Source organism: Lemur catta, chromosome 7 (genome assembly GCF_020740605.2).
Source record: "Lemur catta isolate mLemCat1 chromosome 7, mLemCat1.pri, whole genome shotgun sequence".
In the NCBI taxonomy this organism is placed as follows: domain Eukaryota; kingdom Metazoa; phylum Chordata; class Mammalia; order Primates; family Lemuridae; genus Lemur; species Lemur catta.
Window position 1 is genome coordinate 107,032,596 of NC_059134.1, and position 19,548 is coordinate 107,052,143.

The following is a 19,548-nucleotide window of genomic DNA, read 5'->3' on the forward strand; positions in this document are numbered from 1 at the left end:
CAGCTTAGAATGCCCTTCCCTGTGGCCGGGCCGCCCCTGCTCCTCCCTCAACCCCTGAGCCGCCTTCCCAGGAGCAGGACAGCTGACCACCCTGCGGCATCAGGCCCCGGTGACACACGCACTGCCCTTGGCCCACCCAGGACTTCTGCAATGACAGCCACACAGCCGATTCTCTGGTCAACGTTTTATTGTCCACAGCTCCCACCAGGGGACGGTCACATCCCAGCACCTGCTCGGCCCTGGCAGACAGGGGCTTGGCAAGCACCTCGAATGAATGAATGAATGAACGAATGAATGAAGGCACAAACGTGCTGCCACTCCCCTGCTGCCCAGCTTTCCCTCGGACGTGGCCAAATGGAGCTGTGCTCGCCTCAGCCAGCAGGGGAGGAGAGAAGGCAAGACGTGGGGTGAGACGCCTGTGTCCCCCGCCCCAGCCGGGCAAGGCCACTGGGTGCTGGTCACTGCGGCCCCTGCCCAGCGCCGGGGAGTGCCTGCCCGGTGCTCCTCCCTCAGGGCCACGCCAGGCCCTCTGGTGCCCCCCGCACGCTGCCGCACATCACAGTCAGCCGCAACAGCGACGCCCCCAAGAAATCAGAAAAGCTGCTCAGAACGGTGACGTTTAAGTCTGACCAGAACTTCGCAACCAACAAAAATGACTTAGAAAACACAATTCAGAGCAACCTGCAGAATGGGAGAAGGGAGTTGCAAATCGTACGTCTGATAAAGACCTGGTGTTCAGAATATACGAAGAACTCGTGCAACTCAACGACAAAAAGACCAACGACCCCATCCAACAATGGGCAATGACCTTGAATGGACCGACTGTCGATCGGGACGTGACGACGCCCAGTGTTGTGCGTCGCTAGGGCAATGCCAGCCCGAACCAGAAGGAGACTGCGCTTCACACCCGCGAGGACGGCGGCGACAATAGCAAGTTAAATCCCCGAGCAGACGTTAGCGCACCGGGGAGCCGCGAGAACGGGAGGCCATGTGCGCCGTGGTGGTCACGCGAAACGGTGTAGCCGCTGCGGAAAGGAGCTCGGCGGCTCCTCAAGAAGTTAAACACGGAATTTGTTAGAATTCCACATCCCCGTGCGATTCCCGTGTGACCCGGCAGTTCCGTGCCCAGGCAGGTCCCCGAACAAGTGGAAACTGACACACAAGGCCGTGTGCACGTGTGTTCAGCACGGCATTCCTCACCCGGCTAAAAACACGGAGCAAGCAAGCGAGGTCCGTGCACACGGGGGGCTACTGCACAGACTTTACAGAGTGGGGGATCCCGGCACACGCTCCGACACGGGTGCACCTTGAAGACGTGGTGCTCAGTGGAACACCCAGACACAGACGGACAAACACCGTGACTGCACTTCCGTGGGGCCCCCACAGTGGCCAGACTCGGAGTCACAAGTGGAGGGGGCCGGGGCGGGGGAGGGGAAGTACTGTTTAAAGGGGACAGAGCTTCGGTTTGGGAAGATGAGAAAGTTCCGGAGACGGACGTGGCGAGGCTGTGCCGTGCGGTGAATGTGCTTAATGCCGCTGAACACGCAGCTCACAGTGGCTGAGACGCTGAACGTCACATTCTGCGTGTTCTGCCGCAGTCAGAGTTTTAAATGCAAACCAGTGAATAATCAGTGATCACAGAGTCGGGGCGAGGGGGGCGCGGACTGCCCCCAGCAGCCTGGCAGCCGGGGCCGGGGGACAGGCAGCTCCAGGATTCAGCGAGGGTCCGGCCGGATCTTCTCGAGGCTGGTGCAGGGACAGAGCGTCCAGCCACCACCTGCCTGTTGGGCAGGTGAGGAACCCGGGCCCAGGAAGCAAGGCTGTTGCTCAAGGTCACCCAGCATACCAGATGGCCAAGGCAGGGCAGGGCCTTGTCATCGGGACCTGGGGCCACCACCCTCGGTCCGCGTCTGGGGGCTGTGGCTCCTGGGCTGGGGCCCCACAGGGGAGGGAGGGTGGTGCCGGGGCCCCCCGAGGGCCTGCCCGGGGAGGGCGTGCGGGCTCTGGCCGAGCCCTGGAGGGTGACCCGGCACAGCACAGGCAAAGGCAGGGGCGGCGTGGGCCTCGGGGGTCTCCGTGGGCCTCCCTACGGCAGAAGGCTCTGGGGCCTCCTCTGCTGTTTTCTGCCCCTGACCCCCCCACCAGCTACGTCCTTACCGAGGTCCCCCGTGTTATGCCAAGAAGGTGGCTTTCATACAAAACAACTAAAATGCCTGTTTGTGACTCCGCTCAGCTCTCCCTGGGGCAGCACAGCTAGAGCAGGCGGGCAAGGCAGGCTGGGCCGGCGCCCCTGCTGTCTCTGTCCCCAGCCATTTCCTGCTGTCCCCAGGCCAGGTCCCCTGCCCACTGCCCACCGGTCCTCCCACGGCCGGGCTCTTACCGGTGGCACCTTGGTGGCAGAGCCGGGGGTCGGGGGCCCCTCATCCCGCAGCAGTGACGGGCCATTGGGCTCCATGTCCTTCCCTGCAAGAGAGAGGCTGGGGTGAGGCCCCGTGTGTGGGCGGGGCTGGGCTGGCGCGCGAGGGCTGGGTGCAGCCTGGGAGGGGCAGGAAGCCGCAGGGGTGGCAGCGGCCGCAGGACACTGCCTGAGAGGTCTAATCAGTGCCAGCGAGCGTCACCACTGGGAGGGACTCAGGAGCTCTGGCCAGGCCTCCAAACCCACAGGGAGGAAGCCGGGGCGGGGGCTGGTGGGGAGCCAGCATCCTGGGCCTGGTGTGACGTGTAGTTTGGGGTCTGTAAGGCCAGGTCCCCCAGTTTTCAAAGAACGTGACATCCAGGCTCAGAGGCACATGGAGGGTTCAGGGTGCCTGGACCACGTGGCCCTCTGGCCTGAGACCATCGCCCGGAGTGCTGGGCTCTCGGAGGGCGGAGGGCGGTCCTGGCCCCGCATCCCACCCAGGCAGGCTGGGTGAGGAGGGGGGAGAGACGGGGTGTGGATTCGCTCCTGGGGAAACGGCCCCCCTGCCCTGCCCCCGTCATTTGTCTGGCAGCTGCGTCTATGGGGGGGGAGGGAGGACAGGGATGGCCGCAGGCGAGGCCTGACGCCTGGTGGGACTGCTCTGCCTGCTTCTTGCGGGGCATGTGTGTGTGCGTGTACGTGTACACATGTGCACGCGTGTGCTGCCGTGTCACTCAGGTCCTCGGCGCTGAGAGGCGGGGGAGGCAGCAAGGCTGGGCGTTGAGACCCCTTGGGGGCTGGGAGCCCAGAGGATGATGCCCACAGACCAGCTGGAGAGCCGGGCTCTGCAGACCCACCTCCCGGAGAGCCCTGGGCAGGGGCCGGGGACCGGACAAGCTGGCACGGTGACCTGAGGAAGTGGCTCTGCCCGAAGGCCCTGGAACAGCGCACGGTTGCTGGACATCGCTGCCCCGGCCGGGGTGGCTGAGCCCCGGGAACCTCTGCTCCCACCTGCACGGCGCCCGCGCCCCAGCCCAGGGCCCGCGGGTGGCCAGAGGGGCTTTCCCCACCCCGAGGGGGCCTCTCCCTGGGCGCTCCCAGGGCTGCGCGAGGGCCTCCGTGCAGTGCTGCCTCCTGGGCGGGGAGGACTCGGGGCCGCTCCACGCACCGAGCACAGAGCCGGTTCTCCTCACGGCCCGGCCACGTCCACCCTGTCCTGCCCCGGGGCTGGGGGGCTGCGGCGCCTCCACTCCCCAGAGCAGGCCCTCGCCCGGGCCGGCCGCTCTGGGGACTGCCCGCCAGCTGGGACCAGCACCCCCGTCCCCCACAGGCACCGCGCAGGCTGGGCAGGGACCCTGGCAGCAGAGGGCAGAGGCTGCAGAATTTTCTTCCCCACGTGTTGTGTTTTCTTGCATCCTTGGCCTCCGTGTGACTTTGGACAAGGCCCTCTTGGCTCTGGCCCTCGGTTTCCCCGTTGGCTGGGTGGGACTTGGGTGGGACGGCCCCAAGCCCCCCATGTCTGGGCAGTGGTCAGCCCGACGCCCTCCCACTCTCCCCCACAGGCCAGGGCAGGCCAGGGAGGGCTCGGGCTCACCCCAAAGCGGGCGGTGGGAGGAGAGGTGGGCACAGCGAGGGAGAGACCCCCAGCACTGGCACCTGCCGCCACCTCCCACCCCTCGGGCAGCTGGAAGGAAGGGCTGGGCTTGCAAAGACACGGGAGCCACACACACGGAGGACAAGCAGCTCAGACTCGGCTGGGGTGTGGACGGCGAGGTGACAGGGAGGGTGAGGTGACAGCCCCAGCCCCCACGTTCTGTGCTCAGCTCTTTATCCACAAGCTGCAGGAGACCAGGCTTGGTCCCAATCACTCCCTCCCAGAGCCCGGGACCCTGCAAAACTGGGAGTAGTACTAATATTGTCTCCATTTTACAGATGAGTAAACTGAGGCTCACATGACATAGCTGACCTGGGGTCACCCAGCCCAGACAGAAGGGCTGGGGCTCAGGCCATCTGTCCCTAGAGGCTGTGTTTGGGACGACTGCACCACACTCCCTCTCCAAGGACGACCAGTGGCCCCCTGAGGCTGGGCTGTGGGCGCTCCCCCGGACCACCGGGGCTGAAGGCTGTGCCCGGCCCCCAGTCGCGCCAAGTGGCCATCAGCCCTCGAGGAGCTGCGAAGCCTCTGCCCGTCAGACCTGCGCAATCCCAGTGTCGGCGGGGAGAGGCAGCAAGGTGTCACCCCCAGACCCCGAGAGGCAGAGAGGGGACAGCCGCCCGAGGTCGCACCGCCAGGCGCAAACTAGGGGGGGCCCGGGGGCCCCACCCCGTGCGGTGGGCACTCACCCGGGCTGAGCGGGTCCAGCTCATTCTCCCCGCCGAGGAGCAGGTTCCGGGCGAGCTTGCGGGGGTCCACCTTCTGCGGGGTGGAGGACGGCGGACACAGGGAGAAGCGGCGCCGGAGAAAGGCCTCCTCCTTCATGGCGTGGGCGCTCGGGGGCTTCTGCAGGGAGCAAGGAGGGGACGCAGGGTCACACCCCCGGCGAGGCCGGGGCAGCCGGGATGCCGGGGCAGGAAGGGGCCACAGGCAGGTCAGAGCCACGTGGCAGGGGTGGCCCCATCTGACACCCGGGTCCCCTCTCCGGGGGCTCCTGAGATGGTTGAGGCTGGCCCGAGGGGCCTGGGGCCAGGGCAGGCCACGCGGCTGACCTCAGGCACATGGCTGTGGCGACACTGGGCTGTCCCCGGCCGGCGGGAGGGCTGTACCGGAGCCCCGGGCACACGCGGCCGGGCAGCCCCCCGAGGAGACAGGCTCATCACAGGGCACAGCAGGTTCCTTCTCAAGAACCCCCCACCCCCAGGCTCTGCAGGACCCGGGCCACAAGCTGGCCCACCTGACGTCCCTCCCAGGTGTGGGCGCCCCATGGCGGGGAGGGGCCGAGAGCCTGTCAGGCGGACACAGGGAGGCGAGACCAGGTGGCCTTAGCGTGCTGGGCAGGGCTGGGCAGCTGTCCCAGCTGAGGCTCCCCGGCTCCCGCGGTCAAGTCCGCCTCCTGCCGGGTCGGCGCAGCAGCTCACACCCAAGCACACCTTGGCAGGGAGAGCAGGCTCAGGGCTCAGGCGCTCACGGCCAGGCCTGGAATTCACACCCAGGCCCCGAGGGGCGTTCCTGGTGGGAGCGAACTCCCTGCCTCGGGGCAGCCCCTGAAACACCCCAGGTCCAGCCAGAGCAGCCCGAGGGGGCCACAGCCGGTCTCACTGCCTGCCGCCCAGCACTCTGGCCCGCTCAGGGGGGTCTGCAGCTGCCGGTGGGTCCGGAGCTGGGGTCTTGTGGCCCCTCTCCTGCCCCCTCACAGCCAGGCAGAGACAGCAGCTCCGACGCCCCACCCGTCCCGGGCACTCTGGAGTTGAGCCCACCGAGGTCTCAGCCCGTTTCACAGATGAGAACATCGCGGCTCCAGGAACGAAAGCCCTGCCCCCGGTCATGGCCTGGCAGGTGTCGGCAGAGTGGGGACTCTGGCCCCTAATCCCCCGTCTGTCCACTCCCCGAGCTCGAGCTCCTTAAAGATCCAGCCGGTTTTCCTCCTTTCCCAATTTCCCAGGGCTGCTGGGCAGCCCGTGGCTTCCCGCCAGGCCCAGGACAAAGGCCCCACTTTCTCCAGGGCCTTGGGCCTTCCTGGGCGGGGACCTCAGGCGTGCAGAGCTGTTCCTGCTGCGGCTTAGGGACCGGGTGGGGCCTCAGCAGTGGGCTGGGTGGCCCTGGGTGTCTGTGGTCCTGGTGGCTTCTCTCCATGGCCCCAGAGCCCCCTCGGTCCCCGCTGCCTGGGGCCAGAGAGAGGGGCTCTGAGGCTGCAGCTGGGCTGGGCTGGGCCCTCCCTTCCTAATCACTGTCACACCACCCGGCACCCCGATCAGCTCATTGTCTTTGTCACCTACAGACAGGGAAGCTGGTTTCAGAGAGGGTGGGGTTTGGGGCCCGGGTCACACAGCTAACAACTGGCAGAGCCTGTCCTTGAGCCAAGTGGGACCCATCCCACTACCCGCTGCTGGACGTCTGCCCTCCACCCGGCACAACCTGACTCAGCCACCCGCTGCGGGGGGCCAGCCTGGATGGTCCTGCCTCCCCCACGGCCGCAGTGAACACCCCGCCCGCCCAGGTGTGGCTCGGGCCAGGGGCAGCCACGGTGAGTGGGCACGATCCTGCCCTCCGCGCCACAGGGGGCCCGGGCGTCCCCCCGGCACTGTGGGGGGCAGGACACAGCCACGTCTCCCTCACCTGGAGCCTCCCGGGGCAGGGACAGGGGCTCTGGCCCGCACGGCCCACCTGGCCAGGCTGGAGGGGGCTCGGCCACTGTTCTCCTCAGGCCCCCCACGCCCGCTCCCCGCTGTGCTGGTGACCAGCGAGACCCGTCAGCGGGTGAGCTCCCCCCTCCCTCCCTCCCATCCCTCCACGCACCCACCCACCCTCCTTCCTCTCCTCCCTCCCTGCACGCACCTGTCCAGCCGGTCGCCCCGTTCCTCCCCATCCGCCCACACTCGGTGCCCCACGGATGGTCTCCAACCACCGCGCTGCTGGCAGGGGACAGACCCCCCTGACCAAGTGCCACGCAGGCGTGCACCAGCCACTGCTGCTCTGTGCGCCCAGGGCCGGGCCCTGCGGACACCCCCGACGGCTCGGCTGGGGAGGGTGGCGGCTCTCGGCACCCGGCCTCGTGGCCTGCCAGTCTCCGGCAGACGCTGCCTGCCTCGGTCTTCCTGAGGCCCTGCAGCCAGCAGGGGCCTGCCGCGTGCCCCACGGTCCCCAGTCCCCTCGGGGGGCTGTTTTGTTCATTCTGAAGGTAGATCTGGGTCACATCTCCCCAGGGCCCCTCACGGCATTTAGAACAAATCTCGTCTCATCTCCTTGGTCCGGTCGCCGGGCCCCCACCTCACCCACTCTGCTCCAGCCACACTGGCCCTTTATGTTCCCCCAAATGCCAGGCCCGTCCCCACTGCAGGGCCCCGCGCTGGCCCTGCTCCCTCCGGGCACGCGCTCACCCACGGCTCCGCGTGGCCGGGTCCTTCTCAAATTCCACACGCGGCTTAAATGTCACTTCCCAGGGCCTTGGCCCTCCTGCCGGCTGGCACAGTGCAAATCCTCCACAGAGCACTTGGCGTTCTCCGAGAGCTCTCCTTTGCGTTGCTTTATTCTTTTTCTTTTCTTTTCTTTTCTTTTTTTTGACACAAGATCTCATTCTGTCACCCAAGCTGGAGTGCAGTGACATCGTCATAGCTCACTGCAGCCTCCAATTCCTGGGCTCAAGCGATCCTCCTGCCTCAGCCTCCCGAGTAGCTGGGACTACAGGTGCATACCACGATGCCCAGCTAATTTTTAAATTTTTTGCAGAGAAAAAGTCTCTCGGACTCCTGGCCTCAAGGGATCCTCCCACCTTGGCCTCCCAAAGTGCTGGGATTACGGGCTTGAGCCACGGCACGTGGCCTGTATTTCTTTCTTTTTTGTGAACTTGCTTCTCTTCACCAGGTGCCAGCTGCAGGTGAGAGGGGTGGCCAGTGTCTAACCTGTTCACGGCTCTGTCCCAGCACCCACGGGGGACACGGGCTGCCACATGGCTCCAGGGCAGGGACTGGCTGTGCAGGGCATGTTCCCCAGGGAAGACGCCCAGAGTAGATGCCCTGGGGTGTCCTCTGCCTCCCTGCCCCCACTCCGAATCTCCAGGTCAGGGGCAAGTCCCCAGAGAGGTGACCAAGGTTAGTTTGGGAGCCGATTTCCACTGTCCCCCTGGTGAGGTTCCCATGCCCTGGCCCTCTGCCACACCGGGTGTTACCTACGGTGTCACGTCAGGGCTGCTGTTTGCAGAGAAGGCGCCAGGCCCGGGGAGCCTGCGGGGCCAGGCGCACATCCCGGGCGGACCCCTGCAGAGGTTTGCCGGGACCTGGGGTGCAGGTGGGGGTGAGCCCGAGCACCCAGGGCCGGGCACGGCGTGGGCAGGCCATTCGGGGCCTAGGGGGCAGGCGGAGGGCGATCCCCCTGGGCTGGGGGGGTCGGTGGGAGAAGCCCACCTTTCCTCCACCCCAGCCCCCTGAGCTGGGCCTTTCCTCCAACTGGACCCTCTGCAGGGGGCCGTTCCCCTTTCCTCGAAGACCCAGCCCCTTTGCCCACGAGACCCACCCTGGTCCCCGTCCTCAGGAGCCAGTGACAAGCCGTCTCCTGGGGCCTGGCACCCCCCACCGGGTTTCCCTTGGGCCCACGTGGGACCCACCCTGCTGGGCTGGGCTTCGCTGCAGGGCTCACGGCCGGCTGGGGCCTCGCCTGCTCGAGCCCCTCTGGACCCCGCCGGGCTGGGCCGATGCTGCGTTTCCAGAACGAATCAGCTCCGCACTGGAAGGGGGCTTGGGAGAGGCCAGAGCTGCTGAGGGCCAGGGGATGCCCCGCAAGGCCCAGAGTAGAGGGACAGAGAGCCAGGCCGTGGCCGCTGGGCAGAGGCCGCTCCTGAGGCCTCACCGGGGCACGGCGGTGGCTGATGGGCAAGGCAGGACGGACGTCCCTCCCTGGCACCCCCCTGCAGGCCGGCTCCAAGCTCCTGCACCCGTCTGTGCCCAGGGCTGAGAATGCTCAGGGCTGCTGGCCCACGCAGCTCTCAGGCACTGTCTGTGGCCAAGAGTGTCCTGCAGCCATTGTTGTCTTGCTGAGGCCACTACCAAGACACAGCCAGGCGGTCACACCTGGGGCAGCCCTGCCCACAGCAGGGTCCCCGCTGCCCTGTGCCCAGAAGCCACTGTTTGGCCACCTCCCACCAACCACAGGCACCTCCTGGTCCCCTTGCTCGGGGGCCCCAATTCCTCCTGCCCTGCTGAGGTGCACAGCCACCCGGAGTTGGGGAGAGGGTGGGAGTCAGTGGGCCCCCACCCCGCGCAGGCCTGAGCAGGCGCTTCTGCTTCCTCTCTGGGGCATGAAAGTCCCCCAAACGGGGGGCAACAGGTCCCACGCAGTGCTGGCTCAGAGCCAAGGCAGTAGGGGGCACAGGTCAGGCCCTGGCCAGCCCTGTACCCCTGAGGATGCTCGCCTCTGGGTACCTGGGAGGCCAGCAGAGTCCTGGGCTCTCGCCGCGCCCACCGGCACCAAACTCCTCCCCGTGTTCTGCAGACGTCAGGGGACCGACCGCACAGCACTGGGGGAAGGGCCCAGCCCTGCCGCTGATGCGCGACCTCAGCCAGCCACGGTGTTCTCTCAGCCTCTGTTTGTCAACGGGGCGAAGTCACAGGCCCACAGGGGCCCTGGGGAAGGTGCCAGCGGAGGCGGGTGTGAGCCCATCCCAGCACCCACAGTGCCAGGGCGGCTTCCTCACCCATAGCCCAGCGACACAGGGCTGGTGCAGCTGTGCTGCAGGGCAGGCGGACGAGCGGCCTGGGGGAGCAGCGGAGCTTGGCCGCCGGGTGCCCCATCAGCTGACGGGGCTGGAAAAGCAGGGGTGAGCGGGCAGCCGGCACCAACATCCCTGCACTCACACGTCTGCCTAGACCAGAAGGAGTCTCGTTCACCGCTGTGGGGGGGAAACACTCAGCAATCACAGACAAGCTCAGGGATGAAGCAACAGAACCCCACGTGCTTGGCTCTCCGAACACCTGACAGTCAGGTTGGCAGGTCCCGAGGAAAGACAGCAGCCATCAGTTAAAGGACAGCAGCCATCAGTTAAAGGACAGCAGCCATCAGTTAAAGGGCAGCAGCCATCATAGCGACACCACACACTTGCATTCCAGAAACTTGCTAAGATCCCAAGGCCAGTGACCATGAGGCCCATGCCAAGAGGAAGTCACCCAGACTCTGAATCACCCCAGGGAGACCACCACATGCCCTGGCCTGACAACCGCTACCCTCCCTGAGATCAGACACCAGCACGAGGGACCAGGAACGTGCCAGGCTGCCGTCCCCAGGCTGGACGACCGCCTAGGGCTCAATTTGGGCAGCGTGAGCAGCCCCCATCAGAGCAGCGGCCCCGTCAGAGTGTCCAGCACGCACCATGGGGTGTGGGCTGCACCCCGGGCTGGGGGCCAGGGGCTTTTCCCATGCGTCCGCTGTGCCGACACACCCCGGGGCCCCCCAGGCCCTTTGCACGTGCTGCCGAGTCTGAGTGATTCCTATGACAGCCTCACAGTGTGGGGTCTCGTCACATTCTGAAGATGCGGAGACCCAGGCCCCAGGAGGGAAGTGACCGGTCCGAGGGTCATGGCTCAAGTCGTGCTCAGGGTCTGCTCAAGGGAGCACAGCTTCCAGTCCCGGGTCCCCTTTGCACTTTGGAGGTAGCTGAGGGGGCCCAGAAAAGAATGCAGGAGGGCGCCCGGGTAGGGGGCTGGGGGTCAGGCCTCCCGCAGATGCGACCACAGTGTGGCTGGGCCTCAGCAGGGGACAGGAAGTGGCCTGCCTGGCTCAGGGCGCAGCCTCGAGCCCCGCCCGGTGTTCTCTGGGCTGACCCAGCCACCAGGCCCAGCCCGGTCCCCTGTGCCTGTCCCCCACCTCCTGACTGCCACTGGGCCCTGCAGGCTCAGTGCTGTCCCTCCCCGCTGTGGCCACCTCCCCTGCGGCAGGCCACTGCTCGGCCAGTCCTAGGAAGCCCCGGCCGTGGGGGCCAGGCCTGGTGTGGCCCCCCCAGACCCTGCCCACCCAGCCCAACCGAGGGGAGACTTTGACTTCAGGAGCAAACTGCGGCCCGGGACGGTCTCTCGATGTGGACGGAGGAGGCAGGGAGCGGTGGCGGGTAGAGGGGGTGGCACTTGGAGGCAGGGGCCAGCTGGGGCCAGGGCCCCACCCACCCTCAGACCTGCCACACGAGCCTCACTGTCCACAACTGAAACAGGATGTGGACCTGGGCTCCCAGGGGTGATCGGACACCCACTCTGGAGGACACACCCGCCCGCTGTGCTGTGGGCCCGGCCTGTCCTGAAGGCCCTTGGCACACTGGGGGGCTCTCCCGGGTGCCGGCGTCACCCCCTTGCTGGCTCCCCCACTCGGGCTCCTGTGCCTGGCAGGTCACTGCCTGCCTGGGTGGGGGACAGATTGACAAGTGGCTGGGCTGAGGCCACCTGGGGACACATGGCTGAAAAGCCAGGGAGAGACGAGGCTCACGCAGCTGTGGGCCTGGACCGGGACCCTGCCCCGGGCCCCTCCTGCCTCAGTCTCCCCCACTGCCGCCTCCGTGGGGACCTGCCACAGCTGCTCCTGGTCAGGGCACCCTGGGTGGGCGTCAGGCACTGGACCCAAGGCTGGCGCTGAGCGGCCTGAGGACCAGGCAGGGCACGGCGGTCGGCCAGCGCACGGGGAGCTGCGGGGCCGGCGGGTGGGGCCGGCGTCCCGGGGCATCAGCTCTGAACGTCCAGACCGCGCTGCCACCAGCAGGTGTGGGGCCACTGCAACCAGCAGGGGGAAGGGAAGGAGCAGCCGCTGCAGGGACAGACCCCAGTGCGGGAGACACACCTACCCGGGACAGGCAGGGAGGAGCGGCCCCCGGTGAGGTGGGCAGAGGGCAGCCCAGGCACCCAGCCCGCCCGCGGGTGGCCCTTCCCCCGGCCCTGGACCTGCCCCCACCCCAGGGAGGCCTTGATTTTAGGCGAAGTCACTGCCAGAGGCTCCTGAGGTCCAGCCTCCCGTCTGCCCCTCAGCGCCCCTCTCTGGGCTCCCGGACCCCGGGTCCAGGCCCCGCTGCCCGCTCCGGGCGCCCCTTCTCCCAGGCAGCCGCCCGCCCTGCTGCCCCCGGCAGAGCTGCCTGGGGTGTGCCCAGTCACTGAGGCCGAAGGTGGAGGCTGGGTGGGACCCTAACGGCCTGGCCTGTGGTTGGTGCCTCTGCGCTTGGGTGGCGGCCAAGGACTCTGACGGGAGCCCGTCCCTGCAGTTCCGGGCGGGCCTGCGGGGCTGGCCACCCTGCTCTCAGAGCAGTCTCGCAAGAACACTCACTGCACCCTCTGTGCACACCGGCCAGCCGTGCCACGTGGGGGTGGGCACCCACCGCGGGCCGCCAAGCTGCACCTCTGTCGAGGACCTCCCTCTGCAGAGGAACCTCTGGCCGGGGTCCCCCAGACAGCAGCCACCAGCTCGGGCTGCATTAACAGAAGCAGAGCCCTCAGGGGAGGGAGGGGATGAGCACAGGGGAGCCTCCCTGGCCAGACCACTGGGGTCAGCTCTGTGTGTCCCATGCCCTCCACCCACCTGGCGACCGTCTCCCTCCCTGAGCTCACACGAGTCCAGGACCGGCCACAAGCACCTTATTTTGGAGACCAGAGAGGTCAAAAAAGCTCATCCACTGCCCACACCTGCTCCCATCCCAGCCCCTGCCTGGGACCTGGGGGTGCCTGGGGCAGCCCCTCGAGTCCAGGGCCTGAGCCGGCCCCGGGGTGCAGCAAGGCCAGGCCGGCCCAGCACTGGGGGGCCGGGTGAGGCCAGGCGCCTATCCCCCCTGCCCACGTGTGACACAGCTGTGTTCCGTGCTCAGTCCGCAGCTGTGAGAGCCACGGAACCGGCCCTGCCAGTGGGCACTGGGCCAGGTGGCTGCCGGACACAGGCGCCCCGAGTCACTCTTTCCCCGGCTCCATCTGCCAAGGGTCAGTGGTCACAAACCACGGAACAGAAGACACGGCCTGGCACGTGGGACCCTGGGCACAGCCCCTTGGGGCGGGGGAGCCGGCCCAGGCCTCGTGCAGAGAGGCCCCAAAAACAAGAACAAAAACAGCTCTAAGGACAGAAACAGAGCCAGTGGCAAAGCCTCGCTCCATCTAGGCCCCATGGTGAGCACCTTGCCTCTGTCGGCCACTGACCCCTCCCTGCGCCGGCAGGCAGCACCCTCATCACCCGGCTCACTGAGGGGGCACTGAGGCACAGAGAGGGTGGGGAACCTGCCTGAGGTAACACAGCTGCCGAACGGGGAGGTGGGATTTGCACTGGGCACCTGGCCCCACCTGGTTTTATGTGTCCACTTGGCCAGGCCACCGGATGCCCAGTATTTGGTCAGACGTTGTCCCCGTGTTCCTGGGAGGGTGCTTTTGCGGGCGTCTGATGCTCCCCGGGGAGCCGCCTGCTGAGAAACCAAACCCTCCCTCGGAAGGCGGCCGACGGGAGAGCTCCGGATGGAGCCGGGGACCCAGAGGCACTCAGGTTCGCCGTCCCTGCTGGGGCCCTCGGTGGCCCAGGGGACCCGGGCTGGTGGACGCAGGTGGCGATCACACTACAAGCTGTCCCAGCCCTGGCGCAGCTCAGGGTCTCTTCACACCGCCCAGCCCACCGTGCCCCAGCGCCCACCTTCCATCCCGCTCCTGCGATTTCTGTTTGGCGACATCCCAGCCGGGAGGCTGAGCAGAGCTGAGCATGCTCGAAGTCTGGGTTAAAATAACAACTCAAACCAACAACCAATCATCTAAAATATATGACAAACTTCCAAGACAAACCCATTTAACACAATTGTACGGTTTCTTCCTTTGCGCCCGCCCAGCTTCAGAGTCTGTGGGGTCGCATGAAGAGTCCCTTCCTGACACCTCCCAGTCTCCCCTCTTCCAGGCCTGGGGAGCAGCCGCACGGTGGCCCAGGAGTTGTCCCTCTGCTCCCCGCTGAGACTGGCACGGCTCTAGGGCCCCTCCTGGCTCTGTCAGCCTGATCCTGCTCCCTGTGCCCAGGAGAGCGGCGTCCCAGCGTCCCGGGCTGAGCCTTGGGGTCCGCCAGGCCCGGCTGTTTCCCCACTGAGGACTCGCAGGAGGCGGAACACGACCCGAGTGGGGACCAGGCGCTTCCTGCTCACCTGGCAATGGCCCGACAGGTCCAGCATCTGTCCTTCCTGCGAATCTGCACTGGGGGGGCCGTGGACACCTGCGCTGGGGTGCAGGCCGCAGCTCGTCAGCCCGGGCGGGCTCAGGCCGGCTCTGCCCAGCTCTCCCCGGGATCCCGCCCTGCCACTCCGCATCCCGGCTCCAGCTTCCCCAAAGACAAAACCAGGGCGCTGGACCTGACAAGCTCACCTCCCGCTCCGAGCTCCAGAGAGAGCAGAAGCAACCGGGAGCCAGGACAGAGGCTGGCTCACGGGCGGGGTCCCCATGGGGACGGGGCGGGGGGGTGGTCCCGGCCTTCGCAGGGCTGTAAGGCCTCCGTGAGGCCTGAGGGCTGGGACGCCTGCTCCCGTGTCTGGGCCTGCCTGGCCCGGCCCTGAAGGGCCCAGGGGGCCATTGGCAGAGCCCTGGGAGGAGGGGCACCAGGATCCAGCCCCCAGTGTTGGACGTGTTGCACACTCTGTGCCCCCAAAGAGCCTGGCATCGGGCTGGGCACAGCTCCCGCCTTGGCTGGTCAACCTGGCTTGACCCCGAGCCACCTGGGCAGGGCCAGCCACAGACTGAGGCCGGCCACGGGGACAAAGCCTGCTTTCAGGCTGCCCCCTCTGCCCCGGGCTGTGGGTCGGCCCGGCCAGCCCCACCGTGGGCACACAGCAGCACACCGGCCCAGCCGGGGCGGGAGGGAGGCCGGTGCAGCGCAGACCTCTCCGGAGGGCAGTTTGTGGATGCGATCGGGTCGTCACGTGCTCACGCTTCCTTTAAGCCAGGGTGGACTTCCAGAAACTTACCCCGGAGTACAGCCTAACACAATCCACACCTGCAGGAAGAAGGCAGGACGCGCTCTGCGGGGGCGTTTCTGGGAGCCAGAGTGCCACAGGCGTGTCACGCGGTGGGACGCTGAGCCCGGCGGGGAGGGGGGGAGGGTGCAGAGATCCGCTCACAGGCACAGAGGGTGCTCAGAAGGTGCCAGGTGAAGCTGCCACCAGAGCGGGCCGCGAGGCCTCGGGACGCACGGTGTCAGCGTCAGTGCGTGTGGTGGGCGTGTGCGTGACCGTCTCATCGGTCTGCACACTGTCACCTATTGTGAGAAGACGCCCAGCTGCCACCAGGCTGAAATAAGGAGACGTGAGAGGCGCCGGAGCCGGCAGGGGACCAAGGAGCCTGCGCCCCACGGTGCTGGGGGGCGGGAGAGGCCCAGGTCCGGCCGCTGGACCCCGGCCCCCCAGGCATGATCGCCCACACCCCTTCCCGTGCTCCCACCCTGCCCCGGCCTCAGGGAGCTGCCCTCGCCGGGGGCCGCTGCCCGGGCTCCCTCCTCGTCTCCCCCCAACCCCCAGCACATTCTGCAGCAAAGGCCTGTCCACCCCCAGGCGGGGCAGACCCCGTCCCTGCACCCCCAGTGCCCCCCGTGCAAAGCAGGTGCTCACGAGCGATTCCTGGGCAAGTCTGGCCACGGCGTGTACGTGTCGGGTGCTCAATGCCCAGGCAGGTTGGCTGAGCAGGCAGCTCCTCCACCTTCAGAGCACTCCTGGGGCCGGGGGACAGGGCTGGGGGCATGACACACGGGCGTCACCCACTGCAGACAGCGGAGCCCGGGCAGGAAGGGGGATGCGCGAAGAGCAGCCCCTGCTGTTGTCTCCCTCGGGCGTCTCTTGGGAAAGCGGGTGGAGCCACCTGGCACTCCCCAAGGTCACAGGGGGAATCTGGGACAGGACCTTCTAGAACCTTCCCCACTCCTGCTACCCCATCCTGGCAGGTGGGTCCCTGTGTGAGCATTGTCATGTGAATTTGGAGAGCCCCTCCCACACCTGGGGAAGCCCCCAGCCACGATGGCGGGTGACGGGACAGGCAAAGGGGAGGCAGGCGGGGGGGTGCGCACAGAGTCGCGGCGACGGCGGCTGCCGGGAGAGGGGTGCCTTCGGCACTGGCCTCCCTGGCAGCACCCTGGGGGCTCGGCCCTCCGTCCTCTGCTTTCACAGGTGTCTAGCACTTTCTATCACGTGAAGCCAAGCAGGAGAGGCTGAAGCTTTCTCTGGAAGGAGCAAAGTCACAGTGCAGCAGGGAAAACCAACCAGGAGGAGTTTTAAAGGGAGAATTTCCTAACAGCCTTAAAGCAAGACAGGAAATTAGCCTAACATCAGAGTCATGTTCCCCAAGTGACGCTGGGAGTTGTTAAGACAGCAAAGGTGACAGCCAGCAGCAGAAGCGGCTTCTAACAGGTGAAGAGCCAAGTAACCAGCATGAGACAAAAGCGGGTAAAACACAAGGCGACTGGGATTCAGAATTCGGGGCGATAGCCGGTGCCAGCTACCGTGGTCCCCGGGGGCCGGCGGGGTCTCCTCGGTGGGATGCGGCCTCCCGAGAACACAGACCTCCAGCGGCTCGGAACCCCCCCAGCCCTGGCCTCCCACCCGGCCCATGGCAGAGCCACCTCCCGGACCCTCCAGCCCTGTCTCAGCGACAGGCCCTTTCCAGAGGCTTCCAGCCTTGGCTAATGGCTCCCCCAGCTGTCCGGGGTACGTCAGACTCGAAACGGCCCCAGCAGGGCTGCACCACCTCCCCCGGAGCCCCAGGTGCCGTCCTGGATTCCCACGGGCATGGGGGACAGCCACCCTTCGGGGGGACACTCCTCCAAGCGCCCTACACTGTCCAGAGACCCAGAGAGGGGCGAGATCCCGCCGTGTGCTGGGCCAGGCTCGCACTGTGGAAGGGACGTCGCGGCCCCTGCAGGCCGTGGGGACCGTTCATGCGTCAAACAGCAGCGGCAGCGGTGGTGGCGGCAGACGCTTCTACCAGGTGCCCCCGGCAGCCTCACCCAGCCGCGATCTCATCTGATCTCATTTGGTTCCCAAGGGGTCCCGGGAGTTGGGTCCCAACAGGACAGCACACAACTGCCCCCAAGGCACGGCAGCCCCCGGCCCTGTCCCTTCTTCCTCTTTGATCATCAAACGACCCTCCTCTCACGGACCTGCCAAGGGCAGGCACAGGGGTCAGCTGTGGTCACCTCTGCACCAGGTGCTGACACACAGCAGTGGGACGACAGCTCTGCATTCGTCCTCTCCCACCCTGACGGCTCACTGCCCCTCCCCCAGACACACGCACAGACACGCACAGACACACATGCATGCATAGGCACAGACACGTGCACATACACACGTACACACACACACACAAAGCAAGTCAGGGTGCCCTGGGCATCTGAACCCACTCAGCTGCTGTTTCCCCTGCCTGCGTGGCCCTGCCTGCGTGGCCCCTGCCTGCGTGGCCCCTGCCCGGCAGGGGAGGCCAGGGGCTGAGGACCGCGGGCCCGAGGCTGCCTCCAGAGGGAAAGGCAGGGAGCAGCTGCCCTCAGGAGCCAGAGTCCCAAGGGGGGTGGGGGGGCCAACAGTGCTTTTTGCCTCTTTCTTTTTTAAGATAGCTGTTTTTAAAGAATGTTTTCTGGTTCCCAGGTAAACACATCTGATGCAATCATGGCTCTTCTCTCGCAGGCTGTCTTCTGGGGCCTGGGGTCAGGCTGAGGGCCTCGCGGCCCAGGCAGGAACCAGCAGCGCTCGAGGGGGAGCGATGACCCAGGCCCCAGATGGGCACGTCCAACTCGCCCAGGCCAGGCCGGCCACGTCAGCGGATGCAGGAGCCACGGGCCAGCAGGGGCCTGTCATGACTCAGGGCAGGAAGCCGAGGACCAAGGTCTCCCGTCCCATGGATGCCGAGGCCAGTGGCCTGTGCCTGGCAGGGTGGGTGTCATGAGCACTCCCTGGACAAACCTTCCTCCAGGGGGAAGCAGGACACACCTCCTCCCATGGGGGTCTCCCCAACCGCCACACCCAGAGTTCCTTCCCGGCCAGCCACCGACTGGGGGCCCCGACATTCTCATCTGTGAAAGAAAGCAGCCCTCCGCCCCCGGGCCCCACGCCTAGGGCTGCAGGGGAGACGGAACAAGGCCCTGATCGGGAAGCACCCACACCTGGGATGTCACCCCTGCACCCGGGATGTCACCCCCTGCACCCGCAATGTCACCCCTGCACCCCAGAATACCACCCCTTGTCGTCCCACCGGTTCCAGTCAACTGGGCAACCGGAGCCCGGCCTGTGAACTTGAACTTCTTTGGAAAAGAGGGTCTTTGTGGATGTCATCAAGTTAAGACGCAGGCATGCTGGAGTGGGGGACCCTAAGTCAATGACTGGTGTCCTTACAAGGGACAAAGACACAGACACAGAGACAGTGACGTGAAGACGGAGACCTGGTTGGGGTGATGCTGCCACCGACAAGGAAGGCCAAAGCCCCCGGAGCTGGAGCAACCAGGAAGGACCCTCCCCGGAGCCTGGGGACAGGCACGCCCTGCCCATGGGACTGCAGACTTCCGGCCGCGGGGCTGTGGGACGACACCTGCCTGCTCTTCTAAGCACCAGTCTGTGGTCGTTTGCTATGGTGGCCCCGGGACTCGGGCTCTGGACTCAGAGCTGGGGGCAGGGGAGGGGCTGGCGGAGGTGGGTGGAGGCACCTTCCCCAGCCCCCAGGGGACACGCTGGAGGCCCTGCTGGCCCTGGGCACGGACGAGGCTGCAGGAAAGCCCTGCTGCACATAGCAGGAGAACAGCGGGGTCACCTGGCCTGCCTGTCTTCCCTGCTCCCGTCTGGGGGCACGTCCACACCGGTGCCCTGCCCTCTCCCCCCACAAAAAGCCAGGGGGCTGGAGGCGAAGCCTCACGCTCCTTTATTTCCTACGGGGCACAAAGGCTGGTCCCAGTGGGACACACCACATGGTGCAAATCCCAGAGAGAACAGCCGGTGATGCGGCAGACGCCCCTGGGGAGGGGTCTCCAGGCAACGCGGCGACACTGTGCAGGGTGCCCGGGAGGCGCTGGGGCTCCCTTCTCCTGCTTCCGTGCAGCAGCCCCCCAGCCCTGACAGCCACCTGTTCCTCTGCCCTCTCCCAACAGGGGCGTCCTCAGATGCCCCAGAATCAGCCACCGAAGCCCCTCCCCTGCCTCTAGAGCCAGGCTGGGGTGTGCACATCACGCCTGCTCCTGGGGACACTGGTGGCACTGGTGGCCTCAGCCACCGCTAGCCCTTTTTGATTCTCTTTCCAGCCTCCCAATTGTATTAAGGGACAAGAGTCCGGTGCCTCCTTCCCACGTATCTCCCTGTTTAAGGGAGGCGGGTGGCCTCGGGCCCACAGCCCACGACAGACAGCGAGAATTCACACAGGAGGAGCATCCGCAGCCAAAATTCAGCCAGAGCTCCCGGTTCCTTGTGCTGCTCATTGCAGGTAATGCCGGTTTCACAGCTGCGGCCATGACTGAGAGTCTTTTAGGTGTAAACACACTTAAGTAAAAATAAGCGAGTTGATTT

General features: G+C 66.5%; 1 protein-coding gene across 3 annotated transcripts in view; it reads right to left on the minus strand.

Annotated features, from left to right (window-relative positions):
• Positions 1 to 19,548, minus strand: part of OSBPL5 (oxysterol binding protein like 5) — a 53,675-nt gene that overhangs the window by 21,724 nt on the left and 12,403 nt on the right. The window contains exons 1-3 of one of the 3 annotated variants that reach the window (XM_045558477.1): positions 14,173 to 14,666; positions 4,742 to 4,898; positions 2,381 to 2,463 (exon numbers count right to left, since the gene is read on the minus strand). In XM_045558477.1, the coding sequence (XP_045414433.1) occupies positions 2,381 to 2,463; positions 4,742 to 4,898; positions 14,173 to 14,334 (402 nt within the window). In that variant the 5' untranslated portion in view covers positions 14,335 to 14,666. Of the gene's footprint in view, positions 1 to 2,380; positions 2,464 to 4,741; positions 4,899 to 14,172; positions 14,678 to 19,548 lie in introns of those variants that run through there. The other 2 variants (XM_045558479.1, XM_045558478.1) reach the window with 2 other exon arrangements.